The sequence below is a fragment of the Oncorhynchus nerka genome, unplaced genomic scaffold, assembly GCF_034236695.1.
Source record: "Oncorhynchus nerka isolate Pitt River unplaced genomic scaffold, Oner_Uvic_2.0 unplaced_scaffold_419___fragment_1, whole genome shotgun sequence".
Classification (NCBI taxonomy): domain Eukaryota; kingdom Metazoa; phylum Chordata; class Actinopteri; order Salmoniformes; family Salmonidae; genus Oncorhynchus; species Oncorhynchus nerka.
In genome coordinates, this window is record NW_027040424.1 from 174629 (window position 1) to 192772 (window position 18144).

General features: G+C 44.3%; 1 protein-coding gene across 1 annotated transcript; it reads right to left on the reverse strand.

Annotated features, from left to right (window-relative positions):
- Positions 1-505: 505 nt before the first annotated feature.
- On the reverse strand, positions 506-17533 carry LOC115119838 (putative transcription factor Ovo-like 1). The gene is made up of 5 exons (XM_029648727.2): positions 16963-17533; positions 7506-7768; positions 6350-6508; positions 4724-4868; positions 506-3572 (listed from the first exon to the last, which is right to left on the reverse strand). Exons 1-5 carry the CDS (start codon positions 17060-17062, stop codon positions 3241-3243), a joined length of 999 nt encoding a protein of 332 aa, XP_029504587.1. The 5' UTR covers positions 17063-17533; the 3' UTR covers positions 506-3240.
- Positions 17534-18144: the final 611 nt, after the last annotated feature.

Sequence of the window (18144 nt, forward strand, 5' to 3'; positions counted from 1 at the left end):
ACTCGAGGTAGGAAGCCTACATGGAAACCAATTGTTAACCTTTTGTATAAATATTCACAATAACTGAAACACCGTTGGTTTACTTTCTCACTTTCAAATCATTATAATGAAATATTACGTCCGTAAACATGCGACGTTCAAAAGGGGTATTATTGTTTGCCATCTATTAGTCTACAAATGCGTAGCCCAATGATTTCCATAAATAGACCGTTATGCAACGGTTTACCCTTATGCAAAGCAGGCAGGCTCCCATGTGCCGTTAACGCTCAGAATCGTCCCTCGGGAACAGAACGCATAAGTAGAGATTCCGTTGGATTCCACCAACAAGACCCAACAACGACCAACAGGAATCTACTGCCTCACAGACGTCTACACCCACCTACTCTCTATATTTCTCTCTCTCTCTCCCTCATCCACTCTTGCTCCCCTCTCTCTTTCTCTCTCCCCCCCTCTGTCTATCACCTCTCCCTCACAAACACACACACACACACACAAGGCAGAAGACTGATACTTTACAGGAAACAGATTTAATATTGAGCAACAACCAACCTCACTATGATTGTCAAAGTAAGAGTCACTGAATATACAGAAGCATCCACAACCCACCACACCCATCAAACACACCAGGAAAACAAGACCTTAAAACAAGTCAAATTGGCAACAAGGGAAGAAAGTCTTTGAAATGCCGCATTCAAGACAACTCGGAAAATCAGAACCTCAAGGGTTCAAATTTGCATACGTTTTTTTTTTTTTTTTAAACGTAGCGCTTCCAATTGGTTGATTATGATACTTTCCTAGTGGAACCAAAAATTTGACCTAATTTTTCTACAACGAGTTTCCAAGTTGGAAATTTCAGAGTTTCCGAGTTCGGATACATATAATAAAAATACAATTTGATACAAGTCACATTAGAATGATTGTAAAAAATAAAATAAAAAATATTAACAGAAAACAAAAAACCCCATTAATATAGTAATCATTCAAACACCTGTTCATAAATAGAAAAAACCCTCTTTATATATATATATTTCAGTGTATATACTATATTGTACAGTTATAGAAAGTACAGTATAATATAATTCTGTACCCTTTTGGTTGACTTTCCCTTATGAGTAGTCAGGCACTTATACAGTATACACACATACACTGGCCAAGAATCAAGTGCCCAAATCACACTCAAAAACAATAACAAAAACACTTTTATAGAAACAAAATATATGAAAACAACCAGAACAAGTTCAAACACATTGACCCCACTAATAGAAAACATATCAAAACCAACAGCATTATATAGTGGAGTGTATTCTAACCTGAGAATCAGTATGTAAATCCTATACAATCTTAGCCTGGTACCAGATCTGTGTATTGTCTTGCCAATTCTACAGATATAGTCTTGTCAAACACCATAGGAGATGGCTGTATAACACAAACAGACCTGGGACCAGGCTATAGTGGAGTGGAGATGGCTATACAACACAAACAGACCTGTTACCAGGCTATAGTGGAGTGGAGATGGCTGTATAACACAAACAGACCTGGGACCAGGCTATAGTGGAGTGGAGATGGCTGTATAACACAAACAGACCTGGGACCAGGCTATAGTGGAGTGGAGATGGCTGTATAACACAAACAGACCTGGGACCAGGCTATAGTGGAGGGGAGATGGCTATATAGCACAAACAGACCTGGGACCAGGCTATAGTGTAGGGGAGATGGCTATACAACACAAACAGACCTGGGACCAGGCTATAGTGGAGTGGAGATGGCTATACAACACAAACAGACCTGGGACCAGGCTATAGTGGAGTGGAGATGGCTATACAACACAAACAGACCTGGGACCAGGCTATAGTGGAGGGGAGATGGCTATACAACACAAACAGACCTGGGACCAGGCTATAGTGGAGGGGAGATGGCTGTATAGCACAAACAGATCTGGGACCAGGCTATAGTGGAGTGGAGATGGCTATACAACACAAACAGACCTGGGACCAGGCTATAGTGGAGTGGAGATGGCTGTATAACACAAACAGACCTGGGACCAGGCTATAGTGGAGTGGAGATGGCTATACAACACAAACAGACCTGGGACCAGGCTATAGTGGAGGGGAGATGGCTATATAGCACAAACAGACCTGGGACCAGGCTATAGTGGAGTGGAGATGGCTATACAACACAAACAGACCTGGGACCAGGCTATAGTGGAGTGGAGATGGCTATACAACACAAACAGACCTGGGACCAGGCTATAGTGGAGGGGAGATGGCTATACAGCACAAACAGATCTGGGACCAGGCTATAGTGGAGTGGAGATGGCTATACAACACAAACAGACCTGGGACCAGGCTATAGTGGAGGGGAGATGGCTATACAACACAAACAGACCTGGGACCAGGCTATAGTGGAGGGGAGATAGCTATACAACACAAACAGACCTGGGACCAGGCTATAGTGGAGTGGAGATGGCTATACAACACAAACAGACCTGGGACCAGGCTAGAATAATCTCACTGTGCTTTTCCAGTATGCAAGTAGTAATCTCTTCTGTAGAAGTTGGATCCTTTCCAAGTCCTATTGGATATGAATGTAAACATGACCGGCACTTTGTTTCACAATCTCTTTCTTTCAACAGTCGTTGCAGTTGTATAAGACAAGGGTTAGGGGTCAATTCCATTTCAATTGTACAGTTATAGTTCATTCAGAATGTAAAACTAATTCCAAATTTTCCTCAAAAAGCATTGAAGAGAATTTGAATTACAGTGTATTTTCTGAATTGACTGGAATTGAAAAGGAATTGAGGCCAACCTTGGTATTGCAGTAGATACAACATCTTATAGTAGTACTACAGTGTACAGTAGTTGTGCAAAAGATTTCCTATAAACCACCATTTGGAACTTTCAGTAGTGTAAACCCCCAAAAACAAACGTTGGTTATTTTCATCAATCAAATGCATAATAGCATTAAAACACACTGTATAAATTCATAGCAAAGTACATATTTAAATATATTAATCCCTTTACTGAATATATAGAGTTGTGTTTTATTTTGTACAGATAATCGACATCGGGAGGAGAGTTTCCAGGTGAAACCCAGAATAATCTCAAACTGGGCATAATCTCAATCCTAATCTCAACAGGGCTCATATTTAAAATGGACGTTCCTTTAACGTTTCAGATTTACCCGACGACAGTTTCGACCGTCGTAATTCCTACCCTTCCCCTCTCCTTCAGCCCCTTCTTTCTACTGCACCCCAGACCCTGTAGTATCATCACTATCCTGGTCATTCGAAAGCGGCGACCCAGGCATCGACTCCTCCCCCTCTGCCCCTCTCCCCCCTTTCAGCCCCTTCCCCCTCAGGAAGGCGGAGTTGGGATGGAGGGCGTGGTAGTGTTTGAGCAGTGTATCCTGGGAAGGGGCGGTGTGGCCACACTCCTCACAGACGTAGAGTTTGTTGCGTCTCTCTTTATAGGCGTACTGCAGGGTCACACCGTGGATCTTCTTCATGTGAGACTCTAGAGAGCAGCGCTGGGTGAAGGCCTTGTCACACAGAGAGCACTTGTAGGGACGCACTCCTAGAGGGAGATGGAGGGAGAGAAGGGTTAGAGATGGAGAGAGAGAAGGGTTAGAGATGGAGAGAGAGGAGGGTTAGAGATGGAGAGAGAGAAGGGTTAGAGATGGAGAGAGAGGAGGGTTAGAGATGGAGAGAGAGGAGGGTTAGAGATGGAGAGAAAGGAGGGTTAGAGATGGAGGGAGAGAAGGGTTAGAGATGGAGAGAGAGAAGGGTTAGAGATGGAGAGAGAGGAGGGTTAGAGATGGAGAGAGAGAGGGTTAGAGATGGAGGGAGAGAAGGGTTAGAGATGGAGAGAGAGGAGGGTTAGAGATGGAGAGAGAGGAGGGTTAGAGATGGAGGGAGAGAAGGGTTAGAGATGGAGAGAGAGAAGGGTTAGAGATGGAGAGAGAGGAGGGTTAGAGATGGAGAGAGAGGAGGGTTAGAGATGGAGGGAGAGAAGGGTTAGAGATGGAGAGAGAGAAGGGTTAGAGATGGAGAGAGAGAAGGGTTAGAGATGGAGAGAGAGGAGGGTTAGAGATGGAGGAGAGAAGGGTTAGAGATGGAGAGAGAGGGTTAGAGATGGAGGGGGAGAAGGGTTAGAGATGGAGGGGAAAGGGTTAGAGATGGAGAGAGGGAGGGTTAGAGATGGAGAGAGAGAAGGGTTAGAGATGGAGGGGGAGAAGGGTTAGAGATGGAGAGGGAGAAGGGTTAGAGATGGAGAGGGAGAAGGGTTAGAGATGGAGAGAGAGAAGGGTTAGAGATGGAGAGAGAGAAGGGTTAGAGATGGAGAGAGAGAAGGGTTAGAGATGGAGAGAGAGAAGGGTTAGAGATGGAGAGAGAGGAGGGTTAGAGATGGAGAGAGAGGAGGGTTAGAGATGGAGAGAGAGGAGGGTTAGAGATGGAGAGAGAGGAGGGTTAGAGATGGAGAGAGAGAGAAGGGTTAGAGATGGAGAGAGAGGAGGCTTAGAGATGGAGGGAGAGAAGGGTTAGAGATGGAGGGAGAGAAGCAGAATGAGAAGAGATGGAGTAGCACTAGGTGGAGAGAATGGGAGTGGGGTGGGTGGTGGGTGGAGTGAAGGCTAGGTAGGGTGCAGTGAAGGGTAGGGGTGAGTGGTTAATGGTTGGTGTGGTGTATTGGTTGAGTCTGTTCGGCTTTCTGTATGTGTGTTCTACCTGTGTGTGTTCTGACGTGTCTCTTCAGGTCGAAAGTGTCGTTGAATCCTTTACCACAGTGGTTACACAGGTGTCTCTTAGTATCACTGTGACACTTCAGGTGTCGGTTCAACATCCTCTGGTACTGGAACACCTTCTGGCACATCTGATGGGTTACACAGGAACAGGAGAGAGAGATGGGTTAGGGAGGAAGAGGAGAGAGAGACGGGTTAGGGAGGGAGATGAGAAAGGTGGGTTACGGAGGAACAGGGGAGAGAGGTGGGTTAGGGAGGAAGTGGAGAGGGAGGTGGGTTAGGGAGGAAGAGGAGAGAGAGGTGGGTTTGGGAGGAAGAGGAGAAAGAGATGGGTTAGGGAGGAAGAGGAGAAAGGTGGGTTACGGAGGAACAGGGGAGAGAGGTGGGTTAGGGAGGAAGTGGAGAGGGAGGTGGGTTAGGGAGGAAGAGGAGAGAGAGGTGGGTTTGGGAGGAAGAGGAGAAAGAGATGGGTTAGGGAGGAAGAGGAGAAAGAGATGGGTTAGGGAGGAAGAGGAGAAAGAGATGGGTTAGGGAGGAAGAGGAGAGAGAGGTGGGGTTGGGAGGAAGAGGAGAAAGAGATAGATGGGTTAGGGAGGAAGAGGAGAAAGAGATAGATGGGTTAGGGAGGAAGAGGAGAAAGAGATGGGTTTGGGAGGAAGAGGAGAAAGAGATGGGCTAGGGAGGAAGAGGAGAAAGAGATGGGTTAGGGAGGAAGAGGAGAAAGAGATGGGTTTGGAAGGAAGAGGAGAAAGAGATGGGTTTGGGAGGAAGAGGAGAAAGAGATGGGTTTGGGAGGAAGAGGAGAAAGAGATGGGTTTGGGAGGAAGAGGAGAAAGAGATGGGTTTGGGAGGAAGAGGAGAAAGAGATGGGTTTGGGAGGAAGAGGAGAAAGAGATGGGCTACAGAGGAATAGATGGATGGATTAGAGATGGAGGAAGATGAGAGATGGTTACAGAGGAAGAGAAAGATGGAAGATTAGAGATGAGTAAAAATACGGTGAAAGCTCTTCTGGCATAGCTGATAGAAAGATGTAGAGAATGGGTTAGAAGGGAGAGGAGGATGGAGACAGGGATGGAGAGGGGGATTGAGACAGGGATGGACAGAATGGGTTAGAAGGGAGAGGAGGCTTGAGACAGGGATGGGGAGAATGGGTTAGGAGGGAGAGGGGTTGAGACAGGGATGGAGAGGGGGATTGAGACAGGATGGAGAGAATGGGTTAGAAGGGAGAGGGGGATTGAGACAGGGATGGACATAATGGGTTAGAAGGGAGAGGAGGATTGAGACAGGGATGGAGAGAATGGGTTAGAAGGGAGAGGGGGATTGAGACAGGGATGGACAGAATGGGTTAGAAGGGAGAGGGGGATTGAGACAGGGATGGACATAATGGGTTAGAAGGGAGAGGAGGATTGAGACAGGGATGGAGAGAATGGGTTAGAAGGGAGAGGGGGGTTGAGACAGGGATGGAGAGAATGGGTTAGAAGAGAGAGAGGGATTGAGACAGGGATGGAGAGGGGGATTGAGACAGGGATGGAGAAAATGGCTTAGACGGGAGAGAGGGATTGAGACAGGGATGGAGAGAAGGGCTTAGAAGGGAGAGAGGGTCGTGACATACCTTGCACACAAACGACGCCTGAGCACCTGTCCCTGACTTCGTTACTGTGGAGACCAGGGCAGTAGGGGACGTCGTCAAGGAAACAGGTGTGGTGGTGATTTCGGGGATGGAAGGCTGGGGAGGTATTGGAATCTGACTGGGTAGCTCACCTGTAGTCACCTATAGAAGAGACAGAGATAAAGAGAGAGAGATGGAGAAGATGGGATAAAGAGAGATATGGAGAGATGGAGAGAATGGGATAAAGAGAGAGAGATGGAGAGAATGAGATAAAGAGAGAGAGATGGAGAGAATGGGATAAAGAGAGAGAGATGGAGAGAATGAGATAAAGAGAGAGAGATGGAGAGAATGGGATAAAGAGAGAGAGATGGAGAGAATGGGATAAAGAGAGAGAGATGGAGAGAATGAGATAAAGAGAGAGAGATGGAGAGAATGGGATAAAGAGAGAGAGAGAGATGGAGAGAATGGGATAGAAGAGGGAGAGAGATGGAGAGAATGGGATAGAAGAGAGAGAGAGATGGAGAGAATGGGATAAAGAGAGAGAGAGATGGAGAGAATGGGATAGAAGAGGGAGAGAGATGGAGAGAATGGGATAAAGAGAGAGATGGAGAGAATGGGATAAAGAGAGAGAGATGTAGAAGATGGGATAAAGAGAGAGAGATGGAGAGAATGAGATAAAGAGAGAGAGATGGAGAGAATGGGATAGAAGAGTGAGAGAGATGGAGAGAATGGGATAGAAGAGAGAGAGAGATGGAGAGAATGGGATAAAGAGAGAGAGATGGAGAGAATGGGATAATGAGAGAGAGAGATGGAGAGAATGGGATAGAAGAGGGAGAGAGATGGAGAGAATGGGATAAAGAGAGAGATGGAGAGAATGGGATAAAGAGAGAGAGATGGAGAGAATGGGATAAAGAGAGAGAGATGGAGAGAATGGGATAAAGAGAGAGAGATGGAGAGAATGGGATAAAGAGAGAGAGATTGAGAGAATGGGATAATGAGAGAGATGGAGAGAATGGGATAGAAGAGGGATTGAGAAGGATGGGGTGAGAGAGAATAAAAAAAGTTGGTCACCTGCGATAATTGGGGTCTTATATTCTCAGAAAACCAAACACGATTACATAACTAAAAATACATTTAAAAAAATACCTCAGTCACTCACCTTGATTTTGGAGCGGACATAGGTGCTGCTCTGTGCCCTCCTCTTCACCTCTAACCCCGTGACCTCTAACTCCCGACCAGGGCTCTGGGGTTGACCCAGCACCGTGCACGAGGGCATCTCCGCTGTAGGGGTCATCACGCTGCGCACCGAGTGTGACTGTGTGTATTTGGTGTATTCGTAGTGCGTCGTCGTGGCGAGACAGGGGGCGGTCTCTGCTGGACTGGCTTCAGTTTCCTCCAATAAGGGCACAGGGAAGACAGACACTGAAACGGACAGAGAGAGAAAGGATCCGATATAAGAATATATATATATATATATATAAAAAGATATAACCTAAGAATTGGATTCATTATGGCACAGTCACGCACACTAGAAGGACAGAGAGAGAAAGGATACGATATAAGAATATATATAAGATATAACCTAAGAATTGGATTCATTATGGCACAGTCACGCACACTAGAAGGACAGAGAGAGTTGGGATAAGAGCGTGGGTGGTGTCTAACTGTCTGTTATGACAGAGAAGGCCCATGCCACACACACAGTCTAGTTACCGTTGGACCAGTCTGACCAGCCAGTCCAGAGACACAGGTTGGTGCTATTACGCTCCTTAAACACACACACGCACAGTATATGTGCCTCACTGCTCTGTGTGCACATGTGTTAGTAGCAAAGGTTACTTATCCTATTCAATCAGTTACATACAATCTCTATTAGAAACACAGAGAAATTGTAAAGATTCACCGATGCCCATCGGTCACCGATTCAAATGCTTTAGATGCAAGTGCATCACCCCCCCCCCCCCCGCATATAGCACGCGTCGAAAAACGATTCAAACTCCCATCTCCGAAAATACCTCTCATCTTTTGTGACAACTGATTCAACTGCGTTGACAGACATGGGATCTAGAAGTCATGTTATATGGTGAACAACTCCAGGTAATATCAGTAGCCTTTGTCAAACTGAGCACTGAGCTCAGCTTCGCATGCTGACCAATGACAAGTAGACGACATGTTCCTGATCTCCTTCAGCATTCAAAATACTAAAATGGCAACGCGTGATATTAGGCTTTATTAGTTGAGTGACAACCGATGTCATTCTCTCTCTCTGTCTCTCTCTGTCTCTCTCTCTGTCTCTCTCTCTGTCTCCTCTCTGTCTCTCTCTCTGTCATAGCTAATACTCTCCGTCATAGCTCATAGCTCTCTCTCTCTCTCTCATAGCTAATACTCTCTCTCTGTCATAGCTAATACTCTCTCTCTGTCATAGCTAATACTCTCTCTCTCTCTCTCTCTCTCTCTATCATAGCTAATACTCTCTCTCTGTCATAGCTAATACTCTCTCTCTCTCTCTCTCTGTCATAGCTAATACTCTCTCTCTCTGTCATAGCTAATACTCTCTCTCTGTCATAGCTAATACTCTCTATCTCTGTCATAGCTAATACTCTCTCATAGCTAATACTCTCTCTCTGTCATAGCTAATACTCTCTCTCTCTCTCTATCTCTGTCATAGCTAATACTCTCTCATAGCTAATACTCTCTCTCTCTCATAGCTAATACTCTCTCTCTCTCTCTCTCTCTGTCATAGCTAATACTCTCTCATAGCTAATACTCTCTCTCTCTCATAGCTAATACTCTCTCTCTCTCTCTCTCTGTCATAGCTAATACTCTCTATCTCTGTCATAGCTAATACTCTCTCATAGCTAATACTCTCTCTCTGTCATAGCTAATACTCTCTCTCTCTCTCTCTCTCTGTCATAGCTAATAGTCTCTCTCTGTCATAGCTAATACTCTCTCTCTCTCTCTCTCGCTCTCTCTCTGTCATAGCTAATACTCTCTCTCTGTCATAGCTAATACTCTCTCATAGCTAATACTCTCTCTCTGTCATAGCTAATACTCTCTCTCTCTCTCTATCTCTGTCATAGCTAATACTCTCTCATAGCTAATACTCTCTCTCTCTCATAGCTAATACTCTCTCTCTCTCTCTGTCATAGCTAATACTCTCTCATAGCTAATACTCTCTCTCTGTCATAGCTAATACTCTCTCATAGCTAATACTCTCTCTCTCTCTCTATCTCTGTCATAGCTAATACTCTCTCATAGCTAATACTCTCTCTCTCTCATAGCTAATACTCTCTCATAGCTAATACTCTCTCTCTGTCATAGCTAATACTCTCTCTCTCTCTCTCTGTCATAGCTAATACTCTCTCTCTGTCATAGCTAATACTCTCTCTCTGTCATAGCTAATACTCTCTCTCTCTCTCTCTGTCATAGCTAATACTCTCTCTCCGTCATAGCTAATACTCTCTCTCTCTCTCTCTGTCATAGCTAATACTCTCTCTCTCTCTCTCCGTCATAGCTAATACTCTCTCTCCGTCATAGCTAATACTCTCTCTCCGTCATAGCTAATACTCTCTCTCTCTCTCTCTGTCATAGCTAATACTCTCTCTCCGTCATAGCTAATACTCTCTCTCTCTCTCTCTGTCATAGCTAATACTCTCTCTCCGTCATAGCTAATACTCTCTCTCTCTCTCTCTGTCATAGCTAATACTCTCTCTCCGTCATAGCTAATACTCTCTCTCTCATAGCTAATACTCTCTCTCTCTCTCTGTCATAGCTAATACTCTCTCTCTGTCATAGCTAATACTCTCTCTCTGTCATAGCTAATACTCTCTCTCTCTGTCATAGCTAATACTCTCTCTCCGTCATAGCTAATACTCTCTCTCCGTCATAGCTAATACTCTCTCTCTGTCATAGCTCATTTCTAAGCAATAAATATTTATACATTACTAGCTCAAACTCTTAATCTGCAAAAATGACTGATTACTGATTTATTTTTATTTTACCATTATTTAACTAGGCAAGTCAGTTAAGAACAAATTCTTATTTTCAATGACGGCCTAGGAACAGTGGGTTAACTGCCTGTTCAGGGGCAAAACGACAGATTTGTACCTTGTCAGCTCGGGGATTTGAACTTGTAACCTTGCTAGTCCAAGGCTCTAACCACTAGGCTACCCTGCCACCCCCTGCTGCCCCACTGATAGTGGTAGCGGGGTGGTAGATGGCTAATTCTCCCTTACGGCCCTAATCTGATAGTGGTAGATGGCTAATTCTCCCTTATGTCTGCTCAGGTGCCTACATAGTAAATACACACACACACACACACACGCACAACTCAGACAGATCCATCAACAGCAGATTTGAATTTAGAAGGGAAAACTAATGTATTTATACAGCAAATGTTAGTGCATCAAATCATATCACATCCAACCGAATTGATTTGTTCTCTAATCAAACCGAATCGGTTCAAACTGTTTACGTTCCCAAGCTAGAAAACCAAACAAACGTTGCTCAAACGGAAGGGAGAACTAACAAAGTCAATGGTCAATGACAACAACCTAAACCAAACAGGTGGGGTTTTAGGAGGGGTTCTTGAAAGACACTCATGGGGGGTGTCCACTGGAAGTTGCCTAGGAAACAACAACTGGAACCTGAAAGACACCCACCACCGCCCACTAAATTCACCCTGAAGACGAAAAGAAAAAGAAAAAAACCCCACACCAAACTTAAAGACAGGAAGCAAACTGAAAACTGGAGCAAAACAGAAACAGAGAAGATCAGATAAAGGATTGTTTGTCTAGAAAATAAAATAGGGAGAGACAACTAAATGCTTTAACCAGGGGTGGAAAAAGTACACAATTGTCATACTTGACTAAAAGATACCTTAATAGAAAATGACTCAAGTACAAGTCACCCAGTAAAATACTACTTGAGTAAAAGTCTAAAAGTAGTTGGTTTTAAATATACTTAAGTATCAAAGGTAAATGTAACTGCAAAAATATACGTAAAAGTAAAAAATGATTTCAAATTGCTTATATTAAGCAAACCATATGACACAATGTCATTTTTATGTGTCTACAGATACCCAGGGGCACACTCCAACACTCAGACATCATTTACAGATAGCCAGGGGCACACTCCAACACTCAGACATCATTTACAGATACCCAGGGGCACACTCCAACACTCAGACATCATTTACAGATACCCAGGGGCACACTCCAACACTCAGACATCATTTACAGATACCCAGGGGCACACTCCAACACTCAGACATCATTTACAGATAGCCAGGGGCACACTCCAACACTCAGACATCATTTACAGATACCCAGGGGCACACTCCAACACTCAGACATCATTTACAGATACCCAGGGGCACACTCCAACACTCAGACATCATTTACAGATAGCCAGGGGCACACTCCAACACTCAGACATCATTTACAGATAGCCAGGGGCACACTCCAACACTCAGACATCATTTACAGATAGCCAGGGGCACACTCCAACACTCAGACATCATTTACAGATACCCAGGGGCACACTCCAACACTCAGACATCATTTACAGATAGCCAGGGGCACACTCCAACACTCAGACATCATTTACAGATACCCAGGGGCACACTCCAACACTCAGACATAATTTACAGATACCCAGGGGCACACTCCAACACTCAGACATCATTTACAGATACCCAGGGGCACACTCCAACACTCAGACATCATTTACAGATACCCAGGGGCACACTCCAACACTCAGACATCATTTACAGATACCCAGGGCACACTCCAACACTCAGACATCATTTACAGATACCCAGGGCACACTCCAACACTCAGACATAATTTACAGATACCCAGGGGCACACTCCAACACTCAGATATCATTTACAGATACCCAGGGCACACTCCAACACTCAGACATCATTTACAGATACCCAGGGGCACACTCCAACACTCAGACATCATTTACAGATACCCAGGGGCACACTCCAACACTCCAACATCATTTACAGATACCCAGGGGCACACTACAACACTCAGATATCATTTACAGATACCCAGGGGCACACTCCAACACTCCAACACTCAGACATCATTTACAGATACCCAGGGGCACACTCCAACATCATTTACAGATACCCAGGGGCACACTCCAACACTCAGACATAATTTACAGATACCCAGGGGCACACTCCAACACTCAGATATCATTTACAGATACCCAGGGGCACACTCCAACACTCAGACATCATTTACAGATACCCAGGGGCACACTCCAACACTCAGACATCATTTACAGATACCCAGGGGCACACTCCAACACTCAGACATCATTTACAGATACCCAGGGGCACACTCCAACACTCAGACATAATTTACAGATACCCAGGGGCACACTCCAACACTCAGATATCATTTACAGATACCCAGGGGCACACTCCAACACTCAGACATCATTTACAGATACCCAGGGGCACACTCCAACACTCAGACATCATTTACAGATACCCAGGGGCACACTCCAACACTCCAACATCATTTACAGATACCCAGGGGCACACTACAACACTCAGATATCATTTACAGATACCCAGGGGCACACTCCAACACTCCAACACTCAGACATCATTTACAGATACCCAGGGGCACACTCCAACATCATTTACAGATACCCAGGGGCACACTCCAACACTCAGACATAATTTACAGATACCCAGGGGCACACTCCAACACTCAGATATCATTTACAGATACCCAGGGGCACACTCCAACACTCAGACATAATTTACAGATACCCAGGGGCACACTCCAACACTCAGACATAATTTACAGATACCCAGGGGCACACTCCAACACTCAGACATCATTTACAGATACCCAGGGGCACACTCCAACACTCAGACATCATTTACAGATACCCAGGGGCACACTCCAACACTCAGACATCATTTACAGATACCCAGGGGCACACTCCAACACTCAGACATCATTTACAGATACCCAGGGGCACACTCCAACACTCAGACCTCATTTACAGATACCCAGGGGGCACCACTCCAACACTCAGACATCATTTACAGATACCCAGGGGGCACCACTCCAACACTCAGACATCATTTACAGATACCCAGGGGCACACTCCAACACTCAGACATCATTTACAGATACCCAGGGGCACACTCAAACACTCAGACATCATTTACAGATACCCAGGGGCACCACTCCAACACTCAGACATCATTTACAAATGAAGCATTTGTGTTTAGTGAGTCCGCCAGTTGAGAGACAGTAGGGATGTTCTCTTGATAAGTGTGTAAATTGGACCATTTTCCTGTCCTGCTAAGCATTCAACGACTACATTTGAGTGTCAGGGGAAATGTAAGGGGTAAAAAGTACATTATTTTCTTTAGGAATGTTGTAGTGAAGTAAAAGTTGTCAAAAAATATAAATAATAATGTACAGATACCCCCCCAAAAACTATTTAAGTAGTACTTCAAACTTTTTACTTAAGTATTTAAATACTCAAAGTATAAGTAAGTAGTACTTAAAAGTATTTTACTGAAGTACTTTACACCCCTGGCATTAACTCTCAAGCCAATTTATGCAGTGGGCCAGCCACTCTTAAATATCACCTGGGCCAGCACAGGTGAAACACCTTTGGACTAACGAGATGGACAAGCTAACACAAACTAACGACGTGACACCAATCGGTGTGCCCTACGTGCTAAAAGTCCAACCTCAAAACCTAAATGAAAAAAATAAAATAAATCTGTAACAAACTAAAATTGTATCGATAAGTATGGAATGGTCTTGAAAGGTAATGATGCACATCCTTAGTTACTATTAATGATATTTGATCAGGGACGTTCCAATTTGACTACATTACAAACACCTAGAGCCAGTAATTGTTGAATTAAGTGTGTGTGTGTGTCCTGTAAAAACAGTCATTTTTAATTTTTACCACAAAAAAAATATTTAACTCGGAAAATCAGTTAAGAGGAAAAAAATCTCATTTTCAATGACGGCCTACCCCAGCAATGGGGTAGGGACTCCCAATCAGGTCGGATGTGGTACAGCCTGGATTTGAACCGAGACTGTAGTGACGCCTCTTGCACTGAGATGCAACACCTTAGACAGCTGCGCCACTCCGGAGCCCAATGAATAGTAGAGCACACAATGAATCTGTTGATGCTATAACAGGTCAGGAGACAATCGGATAACTCGCAAATCAGCATGCAAATTTATGAGAGCGAGAGCCATTGTTTTGTGTGGGTCATAACGGTATCCTTCCCGGTCGTCATATAGGAATAGGATGAAGTTGCGTTTAAAGTACCCGTTTTTTAATGGCTCAACTGAAGCCATATTTCACTTTAAATGATAACACACACACACACACACACACACACACACACACACACACACACACACGATTAGACATGTTGGTGAGTTAATCTCGAGCTGTTTGCTCACCCCTCCCTTCCACACCAGCGCCGCGCGACTCCAGGCGAACAATGACTGTTCAGATATGATACTGATGATATTCGAAAACTTGGTTCAATCTCGTCTTTGAAAAACGAATTTATGCCATTTAACAGTCTGAAACTAACTGTTTTTTTCGAGAAGTACATTGTTCAGGCCCACTGTAGACCTAATATAATTATATAAACTAAAAATAGTTTAGAACCTCGCCTGCAGGGAGACAAGAGAGAGAGTCAACAATAGATCGGACCGTAATGCTGTAGTGTGCTGTGTTTGCTAAGGGTGTATGACCGTGTGTAGGGGAGACGAAGGTAGTAGCCTGGCTGTAGTCCGTTACTTCACCCAGCATCTACTGGCCTAAACATTAACCAGAACGCGGGGACGCGCACACACACAAGCTTCCCGCGCTCAAGGAATAATTATTCTACCCAAATTTGCACAGGCACTGTTATGCACCGTTTTTTTTCTCAACTTGATTTTTTTTCTTCCTGTTCTCACTATTCATCGAAGCTACAAAGTTAAAATAATACAATAGCTACTAAGCAAAGACGTTTCATAGTTTGTCTATTCTATACTTATATAATTCTCTCGCTCAGAATTATTGGAGAGAAATGTGTAACCTAACCTATGCTAAACGGGTAACGGTGATAAACGCCACGGAAGCATTGTTTGGACAGTGATCACAGCTGTAGTTGGAGTGACAAGTCGAGGCGGTGGGGCAGGCAACTTCACATAGCTGGGTAATAACTAGGCTACTAGTGTTGTCACCTGAACGCCTGCTGTTGTTTTGGCGCTTCACGCAATAACCTAAAGTTGAAATCTTTTGGAGGTAAATAAGCCCTTGATTTCAAAATGGTTTCATAAAAACGTTTTATACTAATCAAATAATGCACATCATCAAAAACAACTTACTGAGAGGTTTTTAATTTTTTTTATTCAAACCGTTTTTTAATGTTTGAAAAAAAAAAACCCATTAGTTTCAGGAAGTGAATCCTAATCTAACGGTCAGTTTCAGCAGCATAGACCTTTAAAGGACGTAAAGGGTAATGATTAAAAGTTAACGGTGGTGGAGGAAGGGGGTCTCTCTCTCTCACACACACACACACACACACACACACACATGGGGGGAGGTAGGGGCAGGGAGTGGCGGAGTAACCCGTTAGGTTCAGTTATCTGATACCACAGCCCCTAACAATAAAACACCCCGGCGGCACAATGGCGATTGTTCTCAAGATCGCGAAAGAGAGACATACACTTAAAAAGTACGTTGAAATCTGCATGGAGGAGATGCAATCGATGTGACTGGTTTGTCATCAAAGGCTGAATTGGAGGTTAAACCTTCCTCAAAAACAGTGGCAAGTATTCGGCTACTGTGCAGACTATGACTAAATAAATATAATTAATTGTAGACTGCATGGCAAACAGTTGACATGCCTATCTGTTCTAGTCTACACAGTAGGACTACATTGGTAATCTATTATTGCAAATCAAGATCCACTTGTTTTATGAAGGGGATTAGGCTGCCTATAGGTCAACCAAGGCACAGTCAAGATATGACAGGCCGTATGTATGGGTGAGGTAGATTGGGGCAGTGTTGCAACCGTATTCACACCCTCGCCAACAAGGAAACTACTCGGGTCTGAAGGTCGGACCGAAGGAGGTGTAACGGTGTCGTGGTTATCTTTGTGGCAAAATGGGAACAATGACACGCTATAAATTGGGCCTTGCCCGTTGCAAGGCAATATGTCAACACTGAAACACATTAGCCTACCTTAAGACAGAAAAAGTTAAATAAAAATCACAAAGAAAGTTGTTAAAAGTTATCTTAGTCTATGATTTATCCTGGAATATGGCCTACAATGACATTGTAAAAAAAAAAGTTGCCAAAACTTCCCTACCCGATAGCCTACTGTTACAGAATGTAGCCTACTCTTTTGGATACATAATTGTAACAGTTTAAGATTGTGAGTTTAACAAAAAAACAACGTTTCAATGTATCATGAATTATAGCCTAACAATTATTTAATAATGTCATGGAACGCTGATTTCCCGTTATTTTATTCTGTGCTGCTGGCCGTGCTCCACCGAAACAAAATGGTTCATTAACGGAACACCATCCTCGAGCTCTCTCACCTGGTATATATACGTCCCCGCGCTCGTCGTCTGGCAACTCGCTCCAGTTCCGCTTATAGGGCGAGTATCTCGCCTTCTTTACCAGGAAGGCTCGCGGCATGTTCGTTTTTTTTTACGGTTAAACTGTCCTCTTCGGTCAAGTTTGTGTAGAATCAATACGCTCCAGGTAAACTGGTGAAAAAAGTACTTCAAAATATACCTTCCCCTCGTGAAAGAAAAAAAAACGGGAAGGATCGTTCCCTTCTTTTCTTCCCGCAGTCCTCCCTCCTTTCTGTTCTCCACCGTAACAACAAACTTTGTAGCTCCGCAGTTTCAGTCTTCTATCCCGTTTTTCTTCTATGTGCGTGTCCGTTCTTTTTCTCCCCAAGCCCACACACTCCACAAAAACAGCAATGACGTCGCTACAGGTGAGTTATCTGGTTCAGGTGTCCCCGTACTTCAAGGTTACGTTCTATTCCTCGACTTAAAGTAACGGGAGTTTGTCAGGTAAGACTGCTGATATTCCGATTCAGCGCCACGCAACACGGTGAATTCAGAGGTTGGTCCATGCACGACACAGGTAGGCTAGTCCTTTCCTTTATTCAGGAAGCACAGGTACCAGCGCGCATGCGCCACAGACATAACGGTGACAAACCAAACCTGGGTTAGGCTACTACCTGTTCAACCGGTTTCTTCTTTTTTTACTCACTCCCTCTTTCTCCATTCAGCTTCACGGTGAGAAGGAGAAGAAGGGGTAGAAAATATATTGGAAAATGGAGGGGGTAGGTAGGTTAGAGAACGACATGAGAGAAATAGTTACTTAGGGGGAAGAGTTTTTGGCGGTACACCTATAGTGGGAGGCACTAGGCTATTGTTTTGTGTGTGTGTGTGTGTGTGTGTGTGTGTGTGTGTGTGTGTGTGTGTGTGTGTGTGTGTGTGTGTGTGTGTGTGTGTGTGTGTGTGTGTGTGTGTGTGTGTGTGTGTGTGTGTGTGTGTGTGTGTGTGTGTGTGTGTGTGTGTGTGTGTGTGGTGGTTAGAGCATTGGGCAGGTAACCGAAAGATTGCAAGTTCGAATCCCCGAGCTGACAAGGTACAAATCTGTCATTCTGCCCCTGAACAAGGTAGTGAACCCACTGTTCCTAGACCAGTTAACCCCACTGTTCCTAGACCAGTTAACCCACTCTTCCTAGGCCGTCATTGAAA

Coding starts and splice junctions, on each gene's coding strand:
- LOC115119838 (XM_029648727.2), bottom strand. CDS start 17,062: ATGCCGCGAGCCTTCCTGGTAAAGAAGGCGAGATACTCGCCCTATAAG. Junction 7,769..16,962: donor CGGGGACGTATATATACCAG/GTGAGAGAGCTC, acceptor TGTCCGTTTCAG/TGTCTGTCTTCCCTGTGCCC. Junction 3,573..4,723: donor ACACGTCAGAACACACACAG/GTAGAACACACA, acceptor ATCTCCCTCTAG/GAGTGCGTCCCTACAAGTGC.